At 39.2% G+C, this 27,961-nt stretch overlaps 4 protein-coding genes across 5 annotated transcripts in view; 3 read left to right on the plus strand and 1 right to left on the minus strand.

Moving 5' to 3' along the window:
- Window positions 1–464: 464 nt before the first annotated feature.
- zgc:112052 (protein C19orf12 homolog) lies at window positions 465–2,341 on the plus strand. Its single transcript, XM_066685031.1, has 3 exons — window positions 465–620; window positions 1,124–1,321; window positions 1,458–2,341. Exons 2-3 carry the CDS (start codon window positions 1,162–1,164, stop codon window positions 1,721–1,723), a joined length of 426 nt encoding a protein of 141 aa, XP_066541128.1. The 5' UTR covers window positions 465–620; window positions 1,124–1,161; the 3' UTR covers window positions 1,724–2,341.
- On the minus strand, window positions 2,166–4,132 carry LOC136709640 (cytochrome b-c1 complex subunit Rieske, mitochondrial-like). Its single transcript, XM_066685030.1, has 2 exons — window positions 3,884–4,132; window positions 2,166–2,843 (listed from the first exon to the last, which is right to left on the minus strand). The coding sequence occupies exons 1-2, from the start codon at window positions 4,044–4,046 to the stop codon at window positions 2,233–2,235; spliced, it is 774 nt and encodes a 257-aa protein (XP_066541127.1). The 5' UTR covers window positions 4,047–4,132; the 3' UTR covers window positions 2,166–2,232.
- A 475-nt stretch (window positions 4,133–4,607) lies between these two features.
- Window positions 4,608–8,827, plus strand: rxylt1 (ribitol xylosyltransferase 1). Its single transcript, XM_066685052.1, has 6 exons — window positions 4,608–5,143; window positions 6,630–6,800; window positions 7,041–7,143; window positions 7,408–7,722; window positions 7,832–8,002; window positions 8,111–8,827. The coding sequence occupies exons 1-6, from the start codon at window positions 5,005–5,007 to the stop codon at window positions 8,511–8,513; spliced, it is 1,302 nt and encodes a 433-aa protein (XP_066541149.1). The 5' UTR covers window positions 4,608–5,004; the 3' UTR covers window positions 8,514–8,827.
- Window positions 8,828–10,972: 2,145 nt separating this feature from the next.
- srgap1a (SLIT-ROBO Rho GTPase activating protein 1a) overlaps window positions 10,973–27,961 on the plus strand; it is a 96,272-nt gene continuing 79,283 nt past the window's right edge. The window contains exon 1 of one of the 2 annotated variants that reach the window (XM_066684548.1): window positions 10,973–11,533. In XM_066684548.1, the coding sequence (XP_066540645.1) occupies window positions 11,464–11,533 (70 nt within the window). In that variant the 5' untranslated portion in view covers window positions 10,973–11,463. The remainder of the gene's footprint in view (window positions 11,534–27,961) is intronic. The other variant, XM_066684550.1, reaches the window with a different exon arrangement.

A 27,961-nucleotide genomic window follows, 5' to 3' on the forward strand; every position in this document is an offset into this window, starting at 1 on the left:
TAGTTCTGGACTATATCCTCCTTTCAATGGAAAATCACAATTCAAAACATAGTGTAGCCCAGGACTGGATTTAATCCTTGTCTGGAAAACCACCCCATTGTGTTATATATTGCTAAGCACAAAAACATACATGAGTTAATGTATCAATGCAAATCTAAAATAGTTTAAAATATATATGGCAAGCTATCTTCAATATATCAACAATTTAATGAATAAGATCATCCCAGTAGCCACAAGGAACCGACGTGGCACCAATGAAGAGTCCGTAAAACAAAATAACAGGCATTCACCGCACAGAGCCAGGCGACTAACGGCCTGCTCAACGCCGGATTAAATTGAACAATCATGTTTCATCATAAAACCGGGATACCAAACAATAGATATAGACTTTTATTTTGGACGATTCTGGACCAGAGCCGTAATGGACACATCGCCGGTGCAGCTGACTGCTTGATGGTGACGTCACGAGCAGGCCTTGCTGGGTGCAGCTGTGTGAGGGAGAAAGCTGTGTCAGTGAGGGACAGAAACACCGCTGATCTGAGGAAAAAAGCTGAACGGAATGGATGAAATATTTCTTTTTTCCCCTCTGGTGTCTTCACAGATGAAGTCTTAATTCCGAGGTGTGTATTGATTATGGTGTGATAAAATGTGTAAAAATAATCAACTGGGCCTATAATGTGAATAGTGCTGTAGAACCTGTATAGAATATAAAAAATGCTTTACATATGCCTTGCCCAGAGATACTTGGAACTATTTTTTCTTGTTGGTTTTCTAAATTATGGATATAAATACATTATACACAGAAAACACGTCAATTTTCTGCTCATTTTGTTAATTTTTATTTTCTTCTGTTAACATTATTTTTTTAAATATATGTAGAATGCCATAAGTTGGGAGCAAACTATATTTTATTCCCAAACATTAAGCAGTACATTCGGTTTTAACTAATTAAATCACAAGTTAGTGCTGTTTTCTATGTAAATTTTTTCCCCCCACTTAAAATCAACAAAAAAAATTTTAATGGCAATTTTACCCAAACTCTTGCATGATGACGTCTATTGTTTTTTTTATTATTGTGGTGTTTGGCTCTGAATCGCTAACAGCCCACCTGTCTTTTCCTCAGAAAAAGTTAATTATCCAGGATTCTGAACATTATCCAAGATGTCCCAGCGTATTGATGATGTGATGAAGCTGTGCTGTGAACTGTCTGCAGATCAACAAGTAAAGACAGCAGTGAAACATTCAGGGAAAGGGGCACTGACAGCAGGTGGCCTGGCTTTTGCTGGTGGTTTAGTTGGGGGTCCACTTGGCATTGCAGTTGGTGAGTATTACTCATGATAGAATTAGTCATTGATTTTTTAAAAAAAATAAGTAAATAAAAAAAAACAACCCACACAGACTAAAGCATCTACAGTCCTGTTTCTTACTATAAAATGGGTCTTGTTGCCTGTTGAAAGGTGGGGCTGTTGGAGGACTTTTGGGATGCTGGATGACAAGTGGTCAGTTTAAACCACTACCTCAGATCATCATGGAAATGACACCAGACCAGCAGCAGAAACTCTACGAGGACATCATTGCCATCTTAGGGTCAATAAACTGGACTGATGTAGCCCAGTTAACTGCCATAGTGATGGGCAATTCATCACTGCAGCAGCAAGTGACTGCTGCTTTACTGAACTATGTTCACAAGGAGCTCCAAGCAGAGGTACATTACATAGACTGACAACTAATTAAAAATAAGATCAAGAACTTTTTGCCAATGTGCATACAGATTGGTACATTGACATATTACGTAAGTGGACATATAGGAAATGTGTCTTTATTTATTTTATACATTTAAAACCATGTGATATCGTATTAAGGTGTCCGTTCATCAAAAATGATGCTGCTAATAGTTCATATGGATTCTCTGATGGTGTTATTGAAATATGTTTTGTGTATGTTATGTATGAATTATGCAAAATATCACTGTTTTTATCAAGCAAGTTCTACTTTACTAGATTTCTAGTAAAGATTTCACTAGATTTCAGTTTATTTAGCATTGAACCAATTGTATTTGAAAATTACTATCTGTAGTTTCCTGGAAAATTAATGTATTCATGCAGCCTCAGAAGAGACTTAGGAAATTTGTAATGACCCAAGTACACAACAGAATTAGTTGACAGGTTTAAGAATATATTTATTATGTGTTTCGGCTAGACATACATGAGATTAATTAAAGAATGTATACATCTACCCGACAATTACTGTTTCTTCATCAGGAAACTCATAGTAAGGCACCTCCAGGTTGAGAGGTGCAGGTCCCTTTCTGATCCTGCCTGAGGCATCATAATGTGACCCATGACAAGGGCAGTAATATCCACCATATTCACCAGCATTTGCAATAGGAACACAGCCAAGGTGAGTGCACACACCAATGACAATTACCCAAGAAGGATTAAGTACTCTGTCTTTGTCATGCTGGGGGTCTCGTAGCTCCGCCAGGTCCACGTCAGCTTCTGTTGCAATCTCTTTCTCGGTTCTATGACGAACAAACAGTGGCTTGCCTCTCCACTTGAAGGTCATATTCTTTCCTTCTGGAATATCACCCAGTTTGATCTCTATTTTAGACAAGGCCAGAACATCAGCAGAAGCGCTCATTGAAGAGACAAACTGAGTCACCACTGTCTTAGCTGCATACACCCCCATCACAGCAGTGGATGCGGTCACTAAGTAAGAGAAAGCCCTCCGTGTCTCACCACTCTCTTGAGAAGACTTACTATGGTCTAACACATCATGGCGGCGATAGTCTGAGAAGTCAGGGATCTTGATGTCAGAGTGGACAAAACAACCTCCAAAATGTCCTAAAAAATGAGAATTAGAATATATGTCAACAGAATAACACATTATGTATGATCATGAATTTAATCAAGCAAAGAAGTGGAAATTTAAGAGATTAGGTAAAAAAAGACTTTGCCTTTAATGTGTCCCTGAATTTCTCAGTCTGATTCCTAAATACCAAGTTATGGATTTGTATGCATTGTTGAAATGGCTGTGGGTTTGACATTCATGAAATGTTTATGTCAGATGAGATGAGCATTTCATGTGTTTGTGAACAACATTAAACAAATTGTCTCTGTGTGTAAACTTTTATCAGTCTCTGCTAACATAATTTATACTGATTGCACAAGTGCTTCATTTTTTTTAATCATAAACTTATAAACCTGTGATTGTGCAGATTGCAGTCATTAGGGTTTTGCATTAAGGGTCATTTATTATAGAGGATACAGAAGGCTAAACACCACCAGCACAAACACAAAGCGAGGCTGCTATAAAGATGTCCATTCTAAATGAAGTGATCAGTGATCAGAAAGTCAGGTGATTGTAGTGGGTCTACTAGACTCTGCTCTGCTGACTTTTTGGTACCTGATGATGTCATAAAGCCCCATCACTAAAAGAAACTGCAGGCATTGGAAACCACAACAATGGCATCTGTATGTTAAATGTTGTTTACTCATCATGTATTTGCTTGTTGATTTGTTTCAAATATTCCCTACTCTCTAAAAGATACATATTGCAATTTATGCAGCGCTGTGCCCAGGGTAGCAATGACAGAGGCTCTATTATCTCAAGAGATCAATGAAGCATCACTGTTATTTTGAAGTTGTCATTTTAAGGTAAAGGCTACCTAGTGTTCCTTTAAGTCATCCCCTCGCCTTATGAAATCGTTCTCACGCCTTATTTTATTTTAAAGGAACGCTGCCGACATTTCTCTATAGCTTACGGATACCACTAACAACTGAACATACTTTATCCCATAGTAACCTTTGCTAGGCTGTTTGTCTGTCTGAAGTTCTTTGAATGAACTGAACCAAGTGAAAGCCGCTGGGTCTCGGTAACTCACCATTGATTTGAACCGGTTCTCCGCTACTGTTTTTTGTACGTTTCAATGCCGCATGTCCGCTCACAGCTCCGGACGCTAAAGATTTAACTTGTCTGGACAGAAGAAACTTCGTAGTATTCAGGTAAGGGGAGAGAAACCCCGGGGCACCGGCTAAGGACACCATATTCAGCAAGCTCACTATCCCGCGGTCACAGCGACCCCTCAGAGGTAGAACTGGAAGTTCATTCCTGAAAAGAGTCGGTTCTTCGATTCGACTTGGACACGGAAAGACGACGTGGAGACATTTTGAAATTAACAGCATTTTGTTCGTAGTGAATTAATCTGTTAAGTACTTCTTCCATTCAAAATACATATGTATGAATTATAATACAAATTTTCCATAGCTTTTAAATAGGATTTACTTTTTGATACCCAAATTTACAAGAAGTATGAATAATAATATATGTAAATTAAAAATATATATATTTCTAAATTGTGTTAAAGTGTCTTCAATTTTATTTCTTTTTTTTACAATTCAAATACATCAACTAATGAGTTATGTACCGAGGTTTTATAATGGAGATTATTGAAAGGAATCTAGTCTTGGAGTCGATTCTATTCCTGTTACTATAAACTAGAGTCGACTCATCGAAAAGCTCACAACCCAAAGGGGTCCTTTATTTCACAAACGGAAGCCGAGTTTGGTCAAACCGTTTAAACTTGCTCCCTGCTGCCTGAGCAGTGCATTAAACGCTTTTCTTTCACAAACAGTGCGCCGAGCAGTCAGCTGTACATCACTGTTTGAACGCTTATTGTATTATTATTTGGATTTTTTTTTTAATATTGTTTTTTATTCTACGAAGTGCAGATATTTAGCTAAGATCCGAGCACAGTACGGCTAAGCCAGATCATAAAGTTAAATCGATCAGCTATTTAGTGGGGATATGCTTGTATTACTAACTGTATTTACATAAATATTTCCAGGAGGGGAATGTTTGTGGTAACTGGGTTAGTCTACTTAGCTTTCAGTTCTGTTTCAATTTTTTATGTACAGGCAGTGAAACATGCGGCTTTTAGACATGTCTGCAGCGAGTGTTGTTGATGCGGACCGCAGCAGGATGGGCTGAGAGTGGGGTTTGAGAATGAGATTAATCCGCAGGAAGATCGCTGTGGTGTTGGTGTTGGTCTATGTGTTTTTCTCGCTCTACGCTGCGTACAGTGTCTTCTTCAGTAAGAAGGTGGTTTCCCGTGTTCATAGAGTGGTGAAGAAGGGCTCGGCAGGTGCGCCTATCTGACCGCACGTTAGAGTTAAAGATGTCTGACTGCCTTCCATTATTTAAAGGACAGCTTCACCTTTTTGATAAATATATAGACAACGAAAGCACTGTTATTCAGAATGGTTTAATATGACAAGATTTACTGCTGAATTTGGGCTCTGTTGTCACTACGTGGTTTTTTTAATTAATCACATTTGGAGTTGTATAAATACAGAAATGTAACTATTAGCTAGCTCTCCTAAATGTAAAATGTAAATGTCACTTTTGAAACTCCGAAATACCACTATAAGCAGATATTTATAAAAAGAGCAAACACTAAAGCCTGTCTCTGCAAATGATGATGGACTATGGCTCACCATTTTGATGATAGTTGGGACGCTGTATAAAATGTAATTAAACCAGAATGTAATGATTTGGATATCATTTAAACTTTAATTGAAAATAGTACAAAGACAATATTTCAAATGAGAAGGATTATCATTTTTCAAAATACATTTAGAATTTGATGCCAGTAATTTTCCAGAAAGGTTTATGGTTATATATTTTTATTAATATTGGAAAACATTGGAATCATTGGAATGTGAATGCGTGGATTCCTTGATCAAGATGAAATTTTAGATGCCATGAAAAACATGGGAAACCAGTTTAACCAAGTTTATATTTTGTGCTTCAGGCACTGTGTTTTTATAACTCATGTTGGACTAATGTAATTTGATTATTAATTTTTAAATAGTATTTTGTTTGTTTTGAGTTGGAGGAACGTTATAAATTAGGTCCTTGTTTCCCAAAAACCTCTAAGTGTTAAGATTATGTTAGCAGGGAGAGTGTTCAATGTGATGCTCTTGATAACAGAACAGTTGTAACACACTTCTACAATGTTATTATCTTAGCTCCAGTACAATAAACTGAGAAGGAAAATTTAGACATCAAATATATTTGGTTCAGTATATTAGGAGTAAATAGAAAAGTGCCTACATTAAAAATAATAATAATCCCCTGTGATCCCATGATATTTTGATTGATGTCATGGAGCTGACACTTTTTCCATGTCCAGATGTTAAATATATGTAATTTTCACAAACACACATGAGGGTTATGTAATTGAAAGTCGATTAATGTCATATAAATGCTGATATTCTGTGCAGTATCTTAATGTATCTAGAATTAGAGGCACAAAAGTGGCTTTAGATTTGTCTTGACTTGAGGAAAAGTTTGAGCTCTTCCCTTAAAACTTTGTTACAAGAAAACTCTAAGCTTGATATCTCATGATATTTACTGCATGCATGATTTGTGCTCACTCAGTTATTTTTAGCCAGTGATGTGTTCCGAATACGAGAGGAGACCTCTTTGCATGCATGAGGCTATAAAAGAGATGAGCCTGACTAGTAAAATGCAGGTATGATGTTGCATTATTATGACTAGGTGTTACTGTGCCTGCCTGCATTTTATGATCCATTTTTATGATGATTGTTTGTTTTCTTGGTTTACAGACCTCACCAAGGTAGGAGAGGAAGAATGGAACCCCTGGGAGGAGGATGAACGTGCAGACTCTATCACTGTACTGCAGAAACGCAGGGAGGCTTATAGATCATATCAGGAGCGCATTGCTAAAAGTAGGCCCAAAAGATACAAAGTTCAGATCTTAGGAAAGGCAGCTATAGGTAAGTGCCCAACTCTCTTACTGGTTGCACATTAAGGTCACTTGTGCAGCTAATGGATACTTTCAAGCAAGTTCATTCAGTGAACCAAGACAGTTGTTTTAGCGCATTCCATCAATTTTGTGAGAAAACATTGATTCAGAATGAATATTAAGATAAATATTAGATTATATCTGTGGTGTTTGTTTTGAGTTTTATCTTTAACCCATTAACACAAGCAGTTTTAATTTGTGTGTTTTTTAGGATTATATTTGTGGGAACACATTTTGGAAGGGCCTTTAAATCCTACAGATAAAACAGGTCAATGGAGAGAGGGAGAGATCCAGTCAGGGAAAATCAATTTCAGGTAAGCTGCCAGCAATTCACTTAGCAAAGGCTAACAGAAACTTGAAATGTTTCTTACCAGAAGCATTGTCCAATATTATGCTGCATTTGCCCTAATCAGCTATAAGCAGTAAGGCTCAATACTAAAATATTGACCATGAGTGTTGTTCTGTCTTCATAAACCTATTTTTATTCAGATTAAAAGCCAAAGCCTGGATTGATCTAGCATTCAAAAATCTCAGATTTGAATGCTTATTTAAATGCTTCTTCTCTCATTGTCCTACAGTTTCTACACAGGCCCAGCAGTGGTGCAGGGTCATGTTCCTTTGGACACAGACAGTGTCGTCTTGGTGTTGAATGGACGAGAGCAGCAAAAGATCTCCTACTCCATCCAGTGGCTACAGCATGTACAGGCATTAGTCCAGGCCCACACCATCTCTAGAGTGGCTGTAGTCTTACTGGGCAGTGAACAGTGTACTAACGATTGGATTAGCCCCTATCTAAAGAGACAGGGAGGATTTGTAGATCTGCTTTTCCTTGTGTATGACAGCCCCTGGGTCAACGATAAGGATGTTTTCCAGTGGCCTCTTGGAGTAGCCACGTAAGAGAATTTTTAATTATTTGGTTAGGCTTGTTTAAGCAGATCCTAGGCTCTAAATTCTGTGCTGCATTTAGACTGGCATTACAGTTTCTTTCCTTGTGCTTATCAGGTACAGACACTTTCCAGTTGTAACTCCTAACACGCAGATGGTAAGCTCTGCAAGACCCTACATCTGCAACTTCCTTGGCACAGTTTATAAGAATTCCTCTCGGGAAAGTCTCATAGGCACCCTGAAGCAAAATGGCTTGGAAAAAGAATGCCTCACAAATGCACGAGAGAAGTAAGTTTTATGCAGAAGTGATGTCCTTTAACATTATTGCAGTGCAACAAATGTTTCAGCAAGATTTATGTTCTTAAAGATGCAATGCTTATTCCTCTCCTGTGTTAGGTGGCTTCCTCAGGAGACAGCAGACACCTCCAGACAGTACCAGATGGCTTTGGCTCAGAGTGACCTGACCCTTTGTCCAGTTGGAGTCAACACAGAGTGCTACCGCATCTATGAGGCATGTGCATATGGCTCTGTACCTGTGGTGGAGGACATCCTGACACCTGGAGCCTGCGCAGATGGACGCAGCTCCCCTCTCCGTCTGCTCAAAGATGCAGGAGCGCCCTTCATCTTTCTCAAAGATTGGAAGGAGCTGCCAGCCATCTTAGAGAAGGAGAGAGTGATGAGTCAGGCAGAAAAGACAGAGAGGAGAATGAGGCTGCTGGAGTGGTACACTGGATTCCGTCAACAGATGAAGGAGAAGTTCACAGAAGTTCTGGAGGAGGCCTTTTTTAAGCTGAGCTGAGGGGTGGTCAAAATATTCATAAAACAAAAAAACATGACTCAGTCACTTTAGCCGTGCTATGTCGTATGACCAGACCCAGTGCCCTGGATTTTAGTGGACTTTGCCATGTGACCCAATCCAATGTTTATCCACATTATTTAATTAGTTAATAACACTAAAAGTACATTTAAATATGTTCAAGCTGTTTGTTAGTTGTTTACATTTTATCTGTATTTGCTGCTGTGTGGTGTTATTATGGTCCTCTTAAAATTAAGTGTTTACTGTTCATGACTGTCCCATACAATGTTTTGAATGCTTTTATTTCGTATTTGCCATGCAATAGAATAAAAATATTTTAAAATCTGGTGATATTATCTGTGTTCATATAATAAGTAATATTATGGAAACTTGTAATTTAATTGCATGAACATGACTGCTTTAAAACCACAATGTCACAATGCTAAGATATATCCTTATATCCATTTATTCACCTGACATGAAATTACCTTGCCTAGTGTTTCAACTCAGCATATTTAATGAAACGTAATACAAGACTGTCTGTCAGTACAGTGGTTATTTAAATTCAGTCATTCATTGTCTGTATCCACTTAACCCAGGTTAGGGTCGTGGTGGGTCCGGAGCCTAGCCGGAATCATTGGGTGCAAGGCATGAACACACACTGGACGGGGCGCCAGTCCTTCACAGGGCAACACACACATTCACATTGGAGTCGCCAATCCACCTACCAACGTGTTTTTGTGGGAGGAAACCCACGCAGACATGGGGAGAACACACCAAACTCCTCACAGACAGTCACCCAGAACGGGACTTGAACCCACAACCTCCAGGTCCCTGGAACTGTGTGACTTCGACTCTACCTGCTATGCCACCTTCAAGCAATATATAACCATTGTTATGTACTATTTACATAATATATAAAAAGATATCAATGAATGCAACATGGAAAACAGGCTAATGAGGGACAGAAATTTCAAAGTGATTTGAGTCTCAAAACGGTAAAACAGCCAGTTTGTCTAACATAATTTCTATTTCTAACAACTTAAGGTGCCAATCCTTTTAACTTATATGGGGCTTTTGAACTGCAGACGAGCAACAGAAATGAATGGACATTGAAGCAGGGATATATTTAATGTAATCAAATTCTAAAAATGTCATCAGTTATGATAAAGATCCCTTGTTATTTTTATGATTGCGTTATTACTTAAATTCCTATGTGTTATAGTATGTATTCCTGTAATCCATATCTGTCGTTGGTCTGCTGACATTCAATTAACAGATCAATTTTAGAATAATTTAAAAGTGCATTGTAGTGTACAGTTGAGTCCACTAGGGGTCAGACTGCTTCTGTATGAGGCTGTAGTGTAATGTGATACGTTTCCCCGCAGAAGTACTTTACTTACAGACGCTACTTACACGTTTAAGAAAGGGAGAAGACTTGGGAGTTTTAGTTTTCATTTCTAACCGAGTTTGATGTTTCTGTGTTTCTTATTTACCTGCAATCACTCGGATGATAATCGAGTTTACACACGGCCCGATTCCTATAATTGCTATGGATATGTTATTGGCTTTTAAACAAATACTAAATTTGTATTAAAGGTTCGAGGCAGATTCATTTATGAGCTGTTTTTTTTTTTGGTGTTTTCTTTCTTTTTTTTTTGAATGGTCTGGGAAGTTGTCAAGCTGTGGAGCTCTCTCTCTCTCTCTCTCTCTTCTCTCTCTCTCTCTCTCTCTCTCCCACTCACTCAATAATATTCCAAGCAGGGTTGCCAAGTTAGCTGTTATCTCTCTAAATTACGCTACATAAAGGAATTTGTAAATTAATTCCAAAGAGCAGAGAGTAAATGACGTCTGTGTGCTGCTTTGAAAACTTAAATTCCCATTCTAATCTTTAATTAAACCCCTAAAATATAGGGAAAACCATTCTCTGCATGTTGAGGACGGCTTTATGACATAAGAAACCATGGCTGTCTGAATCCGCTAGGCTCTTTGGAATGCTCAGGCATGGTTCTGATGTGAATTATATACTTTCAAGCATAAACACAGTGGACGTGTTAGCACAGTAAAACACAATGTCCACTAGAGGGAATGATATTCTCTAATGGACTATTTCATAGGTTTGTTAAAAATTACTTCAACTGACACCAGAATTATTGATTCAGAGTAAAATTTGAATGCTAAATAGGCTATTGGATGTTCTGAATGAGAAATGCTTAAACTAACCAACACACGTATACACAGTAACCTTTTCTAAATTGTACTGTTCAACTGAACTCAAATAAACACTCTGAATGTAAGATGTTGTACAGTATTAGATGTTTGTCGCTTAGAGCCTGTTTGTTTTGCTAGTGGTACCACACAGGGCTAGTTTCAGCTGGGGGTGGGCGGGGTTTAACAACAGTTTGGGCAGAAGATTTTTGGTGGACCTGGCAACCCAGTTCCCCGGCTCTGCTACACGCTGCTGTTCATCAGTCCTCAGTCCTCCACTCGGGGCTTTGAGCCATAGTTCTCCGCTCCTTTAGCGCGGACAAACCCTGAGTTCAGGCGGTTAGAGAGAGACCTGACTGCGGTGAAGTCGGGACAGACGGCGTGGGTTGCGCCGCGGCAAGGAAGAAAAACTCAGCAACATTCACTGTCTCTGCGTCGAGGAGGACATTCATTCTTATTCTCTCTCTCTCTCTCTCTCTCTCTCTCTTTCTCTTTCTTTCTGCGGCTAGAGGGTCCAACTATTTTCCCGACTTCTGTGCGGTTGGAGTGGCTTGCTCGTTCTCTTTTAGCTGGGCATTCGCTTTGGTGAAGCTTTGTTTTCTTTTCTTTTCTTTTTTTTCTTTTCTTTTCTTTCCTCTGAACTCCCGCAGGGATGTTACGGTTGTATTAGAAGTGTTCGCTGTTCTCGTCTGGACTGGACTAACTACCCACAAACTCCCAAACACACACAGCCCCGGAGCTGAAAATGTCGCATCCTCCTACAAAGTTTAAGAAGGATAAGGAGATAATCGCTGAGTACGAGAGTCAAGTCAAAGGTAAGGACAGTCTGGAGAACAGGGCTTCTTTTGGTCCAACAGAGCCTGGCTAAAGCTCTGATGGAGGAGTAAGAAGGGGGGGGGTGTTGATTTACTCACAGCAGCAGAAAGATATAGTGCTTTAACATTTTTCTGTACTTGCTTCTTAAGTTCTATCTATCTATCTATCTATCTATCTATCTATCTATCTATCTATCTAACATACAGACACAGTTACTCCATGCAGAATTGCCATGTTCACTGTCTATCCCTTTACGGAATTCATTTGTTAAACTTGGTCAAATTTGCATGCTCTAAATCTGTCAAAAAATTCTCAAAACTAATCCCCTGAACTTCTCTGTGACAGGAAATGACTTTAAGGGACCATGGGTGAAATGGACACCCATGTTTTGTAGAACTGACTCATGCGTATTATCTTTGTGTCTATAGACAGATATGTGGATACTGGTGTGCGTGGTTTATTCCTCAGACTCATCTGACAGGAATGTGTTGCCCCTATTCACAGTGATGACTAAGACCCTTTAGTAGTAATCTTACACAGTCATTCACACAGCAACTCATTAAGCATGGGTATCCAGCCGAATAATAACATAGTGGCACTTCTACTGTAGACCAGTACACAGCCGTAGGGAAGAAGCAGCACAGAAGAGGGTTGATACTAACTAGATCTAGATACTAGATACTAACTAGAATATTCAAACTAAAATGAGTGTTTTGTCAAAGTGGAGTTCATACAGTTTTAGTTAATTACATGTGGTTTGCACTACTTCTTGTATCTGCTGCATTGTCACCTTTGAACTACAGCTCATCTCTTACTTGTTCATCGTTGCTTTGGTTGTTTGATTAAACATTGATTAGCCTTAACCACAGGTTGACCTTCATTTTACACTCTGTCCATTTTATCATTTAATTTTTCCATATGCTTTGTAGTTCTAAAAGACTATAGTCCATCTGTGAGTTTGCACACTTTGTTAGCCTCCTTTCACCGTGTTCTTCAATGGTCAAGACCCCCACAGGACCACCACAGAGCTGGTATCATTTTGGAAGTGGATGATTCTCAGCAGTAAATATAGGCTGGGTTTAAATTCTGAAGAGGACAGTTGCCAGTGTCAGGTCCTAATATTATTTAAGACCTAAATCTAGGACCAGAACCTGGACTCTAGGCGAGGATTAGAATGACTTTTCTATATTGATACGTGGAACCATGCTACATTTAACAGCTAATTAGTAGCATTGGAAACCTGATGCTGTCAAAAAAATTCTTTGTCACTGTTATTTGCCTCAAAACAGGTGGTAAAATAATTCTGTTTTTTCAGCTAAAACAGTGAAGAATGTGCTGACAGAACAGTAATCAGCTGTTATTTTTGTCTATAATTTCATAATAATAATAATAATAACAAAAAAGTTCCTAGTGATCAGAAAATAATATATTGACTGTTGATTTATTGGATAACCCAGTAAGAACCCATAACGCAGTGGATTTTAATTTGAGATTGGTATGATCATTTTGTCTGTCTTGGATTTCTCTCTGTAGCTGATGGGACATTGATTTTAAGGAAGAACAAGAACAGCCAGCCAAGCGCTCTTAGAGGACGAGAGTGTATTATATTATATTGGGGCAGGACTCTAGAGCGACCCCTTCCTACCTCACTGATCTTTGTAGAGTCCATGCACCCTGCTTCATCAGCACACAGCCCTGCCTTATCAATCACGTACATTCTATAGTACATGCATGAGTACAATAGAGAGGACGAAAAGCTCAGTTTTAGTCTCTCTCTCTCTTTCTCTGTGCCCTCCTTAGTGTTTATGGACTGCAGGAAAATGGTCAGGAGAGCTGACTGAACAGTTTGCAAACTTATTCAAAAAGTTTCAAAATAGCAGTTCTGCTTGTTAGCTGCTTGTCATTCAAGACCATACCCTGTAGGAGTAACAATGCATGGTGACATTCTGATGTTGCAAGGCAAAGTTGACAGAGTGCATCAAGACAGTGTGACAAGGCATTGTGGAAAGTGGATATTCTACTAAGTGTGGAATTTTATACAATTGCATTATGTGATATGGATGTTGTGCACACTTTTAGCACCATGCAATAGCTCACAAATTATTCCTAGCTCTAGTTTTATTAGTAAAATGTGCAACACAAGGATTATGGCTACTTTTACACTTCATTCCAGTTTTGTATAAAATGTGTAAGAAAACTGAACTGTAAATGCAGCCTTGAAAAGTGAATACAGCATGAAGAATGCAGTAGTTACGCAAAGTAAAATTCTTTGGCAGTGTTTTAACATAGTGAAATATATTTTAAGCATTACACTACTGTGTACACAGTTACTTTAGTCACATCAGTGTAATCAGTGTACCTGTTTTTTTACAATGATACCCATTTAGATTTGAATCATCTTGTAATCTTTCTTAGGGCAGAGATATACAATCCACTTGTATTCTCATCTGTGCCTGATTCCAATCAAGTTTGTTCTGAACCATCGTGAAATTTAATTGTTGTAAGTTCTGAAATTTATACTCTTACTGGCATGAGACATGATTTTTCTCATATGTATCGTTTAGGTATTTTGAGTGATTGCTTTGGAGAAAGTTCTGTATGATCAACAGCTAATGATGGATCTGTGGGAAAAGTTGCAGCTGTAATTTCGGGGCATATTAACATGAGAAATATTAGAGACAGTGTTTTAAATTACTGTTACTTCAGTTCAAATATGCCATGAACACTAGTGGCTTTTAACTGTCTGGAGAAGCCTGTTCTCAAGTCTTGCTTTGCTAATTCCATACTTTCTCAGTGGAAAATTTGGCCTTTCACATTAAAATCACACTGTAATTCTTAGATCATTAGCCAGGAAGTCCTCACTTTTTTTGTTTAGTTTGGTGATTTTCCCCTGCAGCAGGTGCAGAAAGAGAGTAAACATGTCACGCAGTGCTCGGGCCAGCTGAGCAGAGTGGCCCACCGTTGTTTTCTTTTGGCTGTTCGTTTGATGTCACTTGGATGGCATTCTGTTTGTGATTGTGGGTCATGGCCCTGCTGGATGTTGACAGGGGAGCTCTCCCCCGATGCCATAAACCCTGCCCTTCTGAACTTTTTTATGCCCTTATTTCCAATAAGGGATTCAGAATGGTACTGAGAGAATCTTTCAGTTCAGCAAAAGGGATCTATTTTTTTTTATTTCTTTTTATATCTCAGGCAATTCTAATTTGGAAAGAATTAAATGACCCTTACAGTGGAAATTTTTTACCGTATTTAAAATTTTTATTTTTTCATCATACACTTAATAAGCTGCAAAAAGCCTATATTTAACTGAAAGTATTTGTTAAATACAAATGTTCTCCTATATCCACTATTTCACTTCTTCCACACTAAATTTATTTGGGGTGTTGTAGCACAGTCTGCTTTTTGATTTAGTTGAAATGCAGTTTTCAAATCGAACACAGCTCATTGTGCAAATAGAGTGCCCTTAAAGGCATAGTAATTTAACAGCCATTCATTTTAATTTTGGCTGAACATTCTCATGGACTTTATAATGACATGAAAAGGATAACATAGGATATGGTCTCCTAAACTACCAGTGCTAGAAATCCCTCAGCCTTAATTTTAGGATGACCTCATGTGTGCAAAACGTCAGTGTGTCTCTTGCCAGGGCTTTGTTTACCTGAGCTTTTTAGAGATGTTACCAGCTCCTCCTGTGGCCTGAATTGCAACAGAATAGTAAGTGTGTTGTCTAAAAATGGCTCAAGAAGAGTTGTACTGCAGTGTCTCAAATAAGGTTAGGCCATGTGTATGCATTAGTCACTGATAATATTTGTATTCTGATGTAATGTCACTTGGATTGCCTCATTCCTCTGTGCTGTGTTTGGAGCTGAAAAAAATAGCGTTTAGATCATTAGCATGGCATGTTATTCATTTGAAGTTAGATGTCATTATGTCACATCCTACAACCACTTTAGAGCACTATGAGCTGAGATGTTGCTCTGGGTTACAGAGGAGAATCAGCTGCAGTTTTGGACACACTGAATACACACTGCTTTTATGACAGCTCTGTGCAGACATTTTTACAGATGCAGCCAGTTTAGAATACAAATTGGAGTAAGGGGTCTTTTTAAGGATTTTATCAGTATATAACTGCTTGCAGTTCTCCTACAGAGAGAGATTTACTCTGTGACTTTTGTGAAATTTATTGTTTATTTGTTGCTAATCTGGCTAATACATAATAATTGCTTATTAAATAAATAATGCTCAAAACTAAAACTAAACACTGTCTTAATTTCAGACTGTGTTCTAAATCCTTTCACTAACTCAATTAGATTCAATTAGACAGACTTCACTTCATGACAGCTGTCCCACTCAATCTTTCTGTAGGGACTCTGCTCAGTGAGCTCTCTCAGTCTGACTTCATGATTTCTACACTTCCTTCTGTAGCAACTTCAGATTGTAAATCTTCACTGGTGCACACACACCTACCATCTGCTGTGGCCAGCCCCTCAGCCCTCGTACTGCATTCAAGTGCTTTTGGGGTGTTTGTTCCCTCTTGGTGGCATTGTGGAGGGCGTGGGGTTTATTGACGGGACCATCTGTAGCCACTCTCAGTCTCTAGCGTTTGATAGAATAAACTGAGCTCCTGCTTGGCTTTTCCACGCATGCTGGGCTTTTCACTCTTGCTCATTAAAGCTGCTTCCCCAATGCAAAAACCACACCAGACAGTGGGAGTGTAATTTAAGTAGAAGCTGAAGCTGCAATATTTCTCTTGGAGTCTCAACGTGTCCTTTCTCACTGTTGCAGCCACCAGTTCCAGCTGGCCTTCTGAGGTTTAGCTGTTTATGTGTTAAATAGTGGAGTGCATCTTTAAAAAGGTGACTGTAAACATCCTGGAAGGCTAGACCCTCCCCATTTCCTCCTGTTCCTTAAACAATTGGCTTCCTTTTTCCATATTTAAAGCCCAACTGACCACAGCAGTCTGTCCACAAGCTGTTGCTGTTTCAGGCAGGTAGGCCGACTGTCTGTCCTGCTGTCTGTTTTAAAGGGCTTTCCCTTGTCTTAATATATAGCATAAAGCATGGGTCACCAATATTATCCATAAAGGGCCAGTGTGGCTGCAGGTTTTCATTCCAAACAAACAGTAGCACACCCTGTATACATGTTTAGAGACTGAGACTAGCTGAGTGAACAAGTAGAATCTTGTGTGCACCTGCTTAATTCTAATGAATACCTGCAGCCACAGCAGCCCTTTGTGGATAGGTTTGGTGTCTCCTGGCAAAAAGGAACACAATCTTACAAAAATTCCCTGAAGAATTTTGACATGTTGGAAAATAAACAATTTTAACAATGAAATTGTTCTCCCCGTGTCCGTGTGGGTTCGTTCCGGGTGTTCTGGTTTCCTCCCATGGTGGATCGGTAACTCAAAAGTGTCTGTAGGTGTGAGTGTGCGTGTGTCGCCCAGTGTTGGACTGGCGCCCCCTTCAGGGTGTGTTCCTGCCTTGCGCCCACTGATTCTGGATAGGCTCTGGACCCACCGCTACCCTGTAAGCGGTTACAGACAATGAATGAATGAAATTCTAACTGGTTAGAAATCACATGTTTTATTATATTGTAAATGTTGTAAACAGTGCTGCTGACAAAGTTATTTTAACCACAAGTCTCAGGCTTTCCTGCTGAATGCTCAGACAGGTCATGGGTCTTTACTGAGCCTCACACATCATAAGAATTTTGGCATGTGTGCCTGTTTACTGAAGTACATTAAGCACACTTAATGGCAATTAATATTCAGTTACAGAATAATTACATGTTTTAAATAATGATGTAGCCCTAATTGCTACATTTTGTGACAAAATGCATGAATGAACACTTCATCCATGGATTGTGGTTGAAGATAACTCCACCTGACACAAACAGTCATATCTGTCCAACTAGATGAATGCTTTTGACTCCCTAAGCACATCACACACAGGGAATATCTGAGATTAGCCTGCCTGCTCACACTGTACTCTGTAATGAATATGACTTTTGGCAGACTCGGTGTGGCTTAATATACAGTCAGATGATGGTTGTGTTGAAATTAATTCTTATCACCTACTACTTTTGCCCTTCTACAAATTTACAGCTCACCAGTCAACATGCTGCATGCATTTTTTATGACGAATCATGACAATAATCAGATCTAGTAAGCAATTAAGCTTATGCAGACCATAATAAGCCCTCGTTGTACTCTGTTGTGATGAACTTACCTTAACTAGAACTGATTTTAGTCACTTAGACTGGAAGCAGGTGGCATTTGTAACATGTTTGTTTGATTTAAATAAGCTATCAGAAATGATCAGCTTTGATTGGCTAATTTATTCAGTCCAATCAACACCATAATGAAGAGATATAGGTGATTAATTAGTCAGTCTCTCTCTCTCTCTCTCTCTCTCTCTCTCTCTCTCTAGTTCTCACTTCCTCTTTCTCTCACAATAAGCAGCTGCTGATGGTTGTGTATGTTTCCTAGGTGACCATGCTGATTACCCCCATGTTTCTAATCTCCCCCTCAAAGCAACCAGAAAGCTGAACACAACACCTGCACTGTCCATCCCCCACAGGCCCTGACCTCTTCATGGTCTGGGTTGTGGCCACAAAATGATGAAATAGATGACGTTAGTGTCATAAGGCTGTTTCTTTTCTTTCTTTTTTCTTTTTTTTTTTATATATATAATTATTATTTTATTTTGGGGAGAAAGACTTCTCGTACCCTTTTAGCCTTCAGTGCAAGTTTGTATTCCTTGTGCACCCCTCTGTGCTCAGTGAACCAGGGTCTTGTTCCCTCAGTCTTGCGTTTGGAATTCTGCCCAGGCTACCTCTTTCTATGTCTCAGATTTAAATGAATGCCATTTCAAACAATCAACTGTTTGGCAGGCACAACGACCCGGCAGCTTTTATTGTGCTAACATGTCTGCTTTTATCAAATGGGTGGTCATATTTCATCAAGTCAACAAAGAGACAAGCCGAGAACTCTTTTGAATCCCAGAGCCATTTGCACTTATTTGCTGGTTCAACTGTGGTTTCAAATGGCAGGGTTGGACTAACCATGAAAAGAGAAGAGTAAAACCTGTAGTAGAAATGATAGCACCATTTGCTTGTTCTCTAGTGAGTGGTTAAACTTGCCATGAATCCCACAGGGATTAGACCCAACAGATATCTGAGTTGCAGATTTGTTTTCATAAAGTCTTTCTACCAGCAGGTATCCACCATATTCCAGTTGGTTTCACGTTTGAGATATTCATTTCCATTTCTAAATTTGGAATTTTAGTAGATAAAATTGTAGTAGAAGTAGATGCATGAGTACCAATGCTGGTATCGTTTTTTTTTTTTTTTTTGCCCAATACCATGTTCATTCACTCATACTCGTAATCACAAACAAGACTCAGATACCAACATCCGATACCTTGTGCCAAGTGAATATTGCTGCGCTAATGAGCAGACAACTGAAATTATCGGCGATCTGGAATTATTTCAGAAGTTTGGTAAACCTTCTTTTCCGTTCCTAGTTAACACAGCCAGCTGCAAACTATTCGGCGCGTATACTCATGCTATTATGATAAATGAATATTGGCAACCGCATTGATTTGAGAAGGTAAGCAAGGCTGTAATATGTTTAATTCAAGTGTGTGTGTATATATATGTGTGTGTGTGTGTGTGTATGTATATGTATGCATGCATGCATGATAGTGTCCTGTTCACTGTGTTTTGGGGTATAATTTGTCTGGTATGGCGACCCCCTGTCAGAACCCAAGCAAAGAAATTTTCCCTCGTGCACAGAGAGAGAGAGAGAGTTTGGGGAGCTGTCTTTACTGTCCTCGAACAAGGTGGGTTTTTCTTCACTGAAAGTGTATTTTCCTCTCAGGAAATATTTTCCCGTTTGCGAGAGCACTGTTTGTTGCCTGACGTGGTTTTTCCTCAAACGAAATCATTTTCTCCGCTTGCAAATTTGAATTGGATTCGATGCCATAGATCAGATAAATAAACACTCCCAAGTTTGGAACATTTCCCGCCATGCACCCAGAGATTCTGGATCGGCTCTTGACCAGCCGTGACCCTGAACTGGATAAGGGATAGAGACAATGAATATATGAAGGTGCAGAACTGAAAATGTTCTAACTTTTCCTGTATTACAAGCCTTCCACTCTTCCAAGCGTCTAATGGATTAATTGCAATATACAGTTCAGCACTTGGAGTATTTATTTATTTTAAATCTTATTAATCTATCTTTTTTACTCTTTCTGCTTCTTTAAATGCTTGAAGTGGTAATGCCCCAAAAATGTTTTCATGACACAAGACATAGATGACATTTTTATTTTTATTTATTTATTTATTTTTTTGTGTTTGGAAAATTGTTATTTTCCCAGTGAAATGTTTCCTTGTGAATTTGAGTACATACTATGTATAGGTTATATAGGTTATATCTGGATAATTAAAATGTAATATTGTATAATAATGAACATTTGGTGTATGGAGTCTACATTTTTAGAACAATGTCCAAATTCTGATTAATAAATTAATAAATATAGAAAAACTTATCGTGATAAAATTTTTGGCCATATTGCTCAGCTCCATCTCTTACCCAGTATATTGTTCTTGATGATGAACAATTTTCGTTCATCAACAACAAGGGATTTCTGTGCGTTCTTGGGGTGTTAGAGCAGAGGTACGAAATTCCCAACCGTTATCGCATAACGGAAACTGTCTTACCAAAGATGCACAACAATGTGCAAATGCATATCCAGAGCTTGTTGCTCATGTTACTAATTGATAGATAGATACTTTATTGATCTCAGTGAGAAATTCAGTTTATTTGTGGTGTAATGCGGGAAAATGCTAAATAAAAATGGACAGTTCCCCAAATTAACAATGAAGTTTTAATTATAACTACGCTATTACACAATGCGCCTGATTGCTTAATTCTAAGCAAGTATCAGTATCAGTACCAGCAAGTACAAAAATACACATACTCATACTCGGTTGGAAAAAAATGGCATTTATACATCTGTAGTGATAACAGTTGAATCTTTTTTTGTTTATGGTACAAAGCAATTAAAGAGAACATCTGCGATTGTAGCTAAGTGCAGTTTTCTCTGGTTGTTTACATTCCAACACTAAGTGTCTTTTAAGGTGGAATGGCGTGTTTTAAGGGTAAAAAAAAGAGTGTTTGTATGTGGATGAAGTTTATCTTGTCTGTAAGGTTTTATTTGTGGTTTGAATTACCACAGAAACTCATTTGTAACTCGAGTTGTTTAGTTTTGTTGCACTTTTTGTAATGCAGTTGGCCGGCTCCTGGATTTAGAGACATTTTTACATTAAGTGATCCTACCATGCAGTGTACGCAAGATGCTGTATTGGACACACCAGATTATGTATCTAGTAAAGGGAGAAGCAGCCCCATATTGTGCAACATGCCAAACTCAGCTTACAATAAAACATTTAATGTCGGACTGTATTGATTTTGGCCACGAGTGGCAACAGAGTCTAACTGCCATTTATAGAATTATTCAATAATAAGAAAGCATCAGCACACCTAAAATTTCTGTCAGTAATGAAACTTAAGCAATATATATGACAAACTGATGGCAGCCTCAACATATCTAAACTAAAACTGTACTTGTAAATCATTTACATCTTACTACTTTTCTTGCCATGAACATGGCGTTATACACAAATTAACTACCTAACATTTAAGTGATCCAAAACAGCAAAAGTAAGTCAATATTACCCACCTATAGAGCAATATCATCATTTCGCTTCATGCTTTTCAACGTTTGGAGTTCTCTACATTGTCTACAATTACTTCAGATGATACCAGATAGGAGAGAAAGCCTAGGATACTGAACAGAGCCAGTCTGCCTTTTCACTCCTTTATAGACAGGCTTTTTAAACACATCAGACTGGTCTCCAGCACAAAAAAAACAGACTGGAGAGCTTGCAAATTTCATAAAATTTTGATTACAAGGGATTTTTGATTACATGAATTATGCCTTTAAAACTGTCGTACAATCGTCACACCGTCTCCATTTATTAAGATGGTATATGGTATTACAGTGGGGAGGGGTGCACTGCCAGGGTGTGCTGAGCCTCATATCTGTCAGCAAAATGTTGAGTGAAGGGTATTTGGAGTGTTTGCACTGAGCTGAGCCCCACAGCACACACCAACACATGTTTTGACAATAAAATATCTGAGAGTGTGAAGTCCACTTGGTGACTGGTGATGGAGGAACTGAAAAGTTGGAAAATAAGCTAAATTAGTTACATCATAAACATATGATTGTAGTATCTAACAGTTGTATCAGTTAATTGCAGTCTTATATAACTGTGATTAGGCAGTTACATAGTTACATTATATGTGACAGGTATCAAACAGTGGTGTTGTTTCATGGTTGTCTTTTATCATTTCTTATGCTTATAAAATCTTGTAATGTCTCCTTCAGACTACATATTCTCTTCAGACCCAGCTTATATGATGGAAAGCAGATTAATCTACAGCCTTGTCACCTCTGACCCTCCTCCCTTTTTCCTACCTTGACCTTTTGAACCTTAAAGGGGGCAGGGTCCTTAGGTCCAGCATAATCAATAGCCAAAGGCCATCTTTTCAGGAAAGGCTGTCTTGAAAAGATGTCTGGGGCCAGTGCAGTGAGCAGAGGGGGAGCTGATCCTTTAGAATGCAGTTGTCAATGAAATGGCAGGTGAAAGACCTTCCTCCTCTTTGTCTGTTTTAGGCCTGATTTATTATCACTAGAGGCAAAGGCGTGGCCCTGGCCTTTATTTATGTGTGCCATACAAAGCAGTGTCACCCCTCTGTATGAGGCAGAATGTCCCCAAAGACACTGCCTTTGGCCCCACATTTGGAGAAGTGTTTGCTGTAGGTCTTGCCTATCTTTTTGTGGTCTAGTGTAGAGCTGCAGTCTTTGGCAGAGCTGTACTACGCCTTCCCCGCAAGACAAACTGGAGCTAGGGTTTGGTTTCAGCTGCAAATGTGAAGGGCACTCCCTTTTTAAAAGTGCTTTTGCCGATCCAAAATGTGCCCCATGCTCTTATCCTACTTCCATTATGTGCTCATGTGGAGGTTTTTTCAGAACCACATGATGTATTGAAAAATAAATAAAATAAAAAGCAAATCACCTATGGATCTCATGATCAGGTACTCAGACATATACTCACATACTAATTTACTCACATGCATACTCACTCATATTTAGGAATTGTACCACACGGGAAGCTGTTTCTCACATATTTAGAGACTGCTCAACATGGAAGTAATATTGGAGAATGATAAAATAAACTCTCTTCTAATCTCCTTCTAAGGATTGTTATAAGAGCCTGTTCTTTCTCTTGAAGTGTCTTCCGTGAAAAGCCATTTGTGGTATACAGACGTTGTTAAGTTATTAACAGAAGTTTCTTAATTGGTGTCGTATGTTTATGGTTCTTGTCCTTTTGTGCGGAGATCCATCTCTCCCATGGCATACTCTCTACTGCAGATGGCCCATTCAGGGATGTTTTATTGGTGGAAGTAATGGCAGGGATTTGGCATTTTTGAAGAATTCAGGATCGTTCTTAGAATGGTCCGAGAGATTCACCATGATTATATCTGAAAGTCTGAGCACTTGCTTCGAACATACTCTTTTCTTGCATTAAACTGGCAATGTAACCTCTGTATTTTCTGAACTTTCCTAATTTGTCCAGATGACAGTGATAAGCCTTTCCACATGCAAGAAATGTGTAGAGGAGCAGAATCACTCCTAACAGCACAAAGTTTTATTTCAAGAATGTTTTTAACTAAAGTTGAAGTCATATCTAGTATGTCTTAATTCTGGTGAAAGGCATTGTTTCATGTTTTAGTGCTTTCCCTGCTTTGTCATCTACTTCCTCTCAATGGAGGGTTTTGTGCGTTGTGAGCAGGAGCAGCACTAAAATGTGCAAGGCACTGGGTGTCCAAGACTGGGGTTGGAAAACACTGCAGTAGGTGATATATTTTCATTAAAGTGTTCTTCTGAAAGGCGGCACAGTGGCGCAGCAGGTAGTGTCGCAGTCACACAGCTCCAGGGGCCTGGAGGTTGTGGGTTCAATTCCCGCTCCGGGTGACTGTCTGTGAGGAGTTGGTGTGTTCTCCCTGTGTCCGCGTGGGTTTCCTCCGGGTGCTCCGGTTTCCTCCCACAGTCCAAGAACACACGTTGGTAGGTGGATTGGCGACTCAAAATTGTCCGTGTGTGTGTGTGTCTGTGTTGCCCTGTGAAGAACTGGCGCCCCCTCCAAGGTGTATTCCCGCCTTGCGCCCGATGGTTCCAGGTAGGCTCTGGACCCACTGCGATAAGCGGTTACAGATAATGAATGAATGTTCTTCTGAAATCAGCCACAGGGCGTGTAGCCTGTGAAGTGAAAATCATGGCAAGAATCACTTTTGTTCCTCATGAACATTTTTTTTATTTTTATCAGCTGATATTGTAAAGTGCTTTCATATGTGATGGGAATCTTCAGTGGCCATAGACGATGTACTACAGTTTAAATATTGTGGTCAAATTTTCGAACTGTATCAACCACCCCTTTGTTGTCCTAAATTAGGTGAATATCATATTTGCCATTACAAATAGAAAAAAGAATTAAAGCAGTATTTTTTTGTTTTGTCTAATCGCAGCAGTATTATTGTCTGTCTGTTTCTTGTGTTCCTTAAATCCATTCCCACATCCCCATGTTTTCCAGAGAGCTCAAAATAGTTGGCAGGCAGCAGGCTGACTCATTCATATGATTTGTGACTCTTGAGTTGGACAGTCCATTCAGTTGTTACTCCATTTCTTTTAGTTCCATACAGAGTTTGCTTTATTTTCCACACACCGCTTTGTAACTCATGAAGACTAGAATGTAATAGACCTGTCTGTAAAAGACAGGCCCTCTGGGTCCCAAGTGCCATTTAGAACAGTTGTCCTGATTTAAGTTTGGCTTATTGTCCCTCCCTCTGTCCTCAGTGTGTGTGTCCTGCCCATGGGTGTTGCCTCAGGCATGGACAGCTGTGGCTTTGGATGCCCTGCAGTCATTCACATGCATTATTCACTACTACTTACATCAAGTTTGATACTTATACCGCAAGTACAGCAAATGTGTTTTGGTTCTTCACCTGTGAATGTGTGAGTGAATAAGTGAGTATCATAAAACTTCCAAGATAACTTATGATGTTCTCCAGCTATTTTTCTGCTGATTTATCTGTACAGCTACACTGAGCACTGGGGCTCCAGCATAAGAAGCTGGAGCAGGATGATACAGCTTGTACCTGCCGCATCCTCCCTGCTTTTATATAGGTCTCTGTTTTTCAGGTTAGACTGAAAAAGAAGTGCGGCAACATTCTGAAGCAGCTCCCAGAAGGCCTGGCTCATTTTCGTAATGGCTTTAAGGAGCAAGGATGACTGCAACACAAGTGCCTACTCTGAACAGTTACTCAAGGACACCAGAGCAACGAGCACTGAAAATAGACAGGGCTTGACACAGAGTTCCGTGCTGGAGTGCTCTGCTCCTACTCAGATCCCTGTTGAAGCGCTGCTCCTTTTAGCTGGAAGAGTAGCTCTTGAGTAAGAAAGAGAGCAGAGTAGAGCTAAAACATGTGCAACTCAAGCTCTGCTAAGAGTTTTAGCTAAAAGAAATAGTGCACTTTTGTGAATGTAGCTTGTTTTAGATCTTTATGAGAAGCACACTTAATGGCATATCCAGATTTGTAAACTGAACTGCTGCTGGGTGAGCTCTCCTTTTTATTTTCATTGCCTAAGGATTATAAGTTTCAGGTGTCGCGCCTGTAGCAGTTAAAGTGGAATCCCAGAAGGCACCATGCCCGCAGTCTCGGTGGACCCATTCCTATCTAGGTCCAAATGTAATTGGGATGTTTTGCTCTTACAGCAGTAGAAGAAAGAAAACAATTTGAATGTTTTGCTCAAAGTATCTTGGAGAGCACTTAAGCATAGCATTTACTTTGTGTTCATGTATGGTACATTTTGTCCACCGTTGCTTGCAAATTAATACATCCTACATTTTTTTCAGCACACATCATAGAAGCCCTGTTCCCCTAGGAATTTACTAATCTGTTGGGTTTATTGATGTGTCAGTGTGCTAATGGATGGGCAACTGGCCCAATGGCCCATATGTGACCCCAGAGCTGAGGTGGGACACCCTGGTGATGAGAGAGAGGGTGGGTCTTTGTGGGTCTTGCCTATGGTATTTGCACAGATAAGGTCCTCTATTTGTAAGACATCAGTGCATTTAATTTCTTAATGCTATGTTAGCCCATTCCTCGTAAATGCATAGCACATAAATAAACTACCAAAATATATGTTAAATTTCATTGTTCTGTTCAGCTTTAGAAAGTTTATCAATAATAAATATGTTCAGCAGAGACAAGTCTGTCAGTTACTGTGCCCTAAACATTTGAGTAACGCTCAGGTGTCAGGTTTTAGAGTCTAAACTCCAAATCTGAGCAGGGTTGCCTAGTTTTCCAAGGGTCTGCAAATCCATGGGAAAGAGGAAGGAAGATGATAAGATAGTGAACATACCCTGAGGCGACAGTTGCTGAAGATAAGAGGATGCGGGTATACTGTCACTTCCTCCATATTGCTTTCCACTGTAATTACCTGGGAATCCACACTGCCTCTGTGGAGTTTTGGAGCTGAACTGGTGGGAGTTTTGGGTGGGGGATGGGCCTCCCATAACACTTTAATAGCCTACAGCCGGGGTTCTCAACTCAAGTTCTTAAACCCAGGGTCCTGCATTGTTTCCTTCTACTGTTCCCTGCCATATCAGACATGTTATAACACATGAACGATTTGATGATCCGCTAATGATTTAGATCAGGTGTGTTCGGCAAGGAATACTTTAAACTTTGCAGAGCAGTGGCTTTACAAGACTGGAATTGTCTGGCCTACAGGAAAGCCTGTCTTTATTCTCCTCTGTGTGCCCCAGTACACTGTCTCAGATTCCAGCTGTGAACTCTATACCACTATGAGGAGAGCACATCCTGTGGTTTGCAAAAAGAGATGAGTCTCAGTGGTCCGGGAATGCATTGTGACTGTAACCTTATTTGAAATGGACTCATTTCAGGTTTTCTTTCATTTTTTAAATTGTCAATATAGCAAATATTATATTATAAAAAAATATAATAATAGTATTTCATCAAACTGCACTTTTGGTATCAAACAACTGTTAGCCCTTTTGATAAGTATAAGTTAGTTTTTCCGTGGCTTATGCACTTGGGAAGGACAAAATGCGCCAGCGAGTCTGTGTTTATAGTACACTCATTGTTCTTTACAGATTTTATTTTACAAGTTCTACAGATCCATTTTCTCTAAATTGGTCTTTATTATAATGCGATATTATGCATGCAGAAGGAATTGTAATGCATATGATATTATCAGAAAAGCCCTGTAGTATTTTAATGATCACTAATTTGCCCAAATTAAGCCAAAAGAAAGACTTTTGTTTCTTTCTTGCTTACTTCCTTAGTGGGAACTTTGCTATAATAGCCTTCTCTAGCCTATCAAATATATTTGGGTGCCTCAGACTGATTGAGGTTCTTATGTCCTCAGATGGAGAGACTGCTTGTCTCTGCAGGGTGAATAATAATAAAAACACTGTAAATATTGTCATGTACCAGAAGGTGTAATGTACCTAGGTTACTCACATTGCTTATCCCATCACACAGGAGACATGGCACCACTGCTGCCTTCAAACTTTTTCAGAGCTATATCTTTGAGAAACAGTAAAACTGAAGATTTTTGACTATTACATAAGGCAACTTGGAAACTGTTTTTCAAAACATATGCTTTAAACTTTTGTGAATGTGAGTGAAAGTACTGGGTTAGCATTGGCCAAGCTGGGTGTCTTTTTCCAAATTAGATTAAAATGCATCAACACATTGTTCTTTTGAAGCTACTTAAAGAAAATGCTTACTTAATGTTTAAAATTATGCAATTCCAATAGAGAGAATATGCATATTTTATGTGGGGATTCCTTATGGATGTTAAATATCCAAAAGTTTGTTAGTACAGTTGTTTAAATACATTCCAGACATTAAAACATGCATGTTGACAAAAAAGTACAAGATTGGTTAGTGTTTGCACTTTAGAGTCTGAAAGAGAGAGAGAGATTGAGATAAGTCTGCACATCGTGGCTTGTGCTTTTGGGTATAAGGACATCTCTGAACTGCCTGTGGCTTGTCTCCCAGCTGTTCCTTTGAGATAAGAAGTTCATTCACATCAGCCTGACCTCAGTAAAGCTCTGACCGGCAAACTCTCAAACTGTACCACAGCACAAAGACAGAGCTTTTTCAGTCTTCCTTTGTTTATGTTAATCATTATACTTTTGAATGGGAAGAATCCTTCCTATTGTTTAAGTAACAGAAGAAGTAACCTGCACAGACATGCACTGAACTA

Source organism: Hoplias malabaricus, chromosome 11 (genome assembly GCF_029633855.1).
Source record: "Hoplias malabaricus isolate fHopMal1 chromosome 11, fHopMal1.hap1, whole genome shotgun sequence".
Lineage (NCBI taxonomy): Eukaryota > Metazoa > Chordata > Actinopteri > Characiformes > Erythrinidae > Hoplias > Hoplias malabaricus.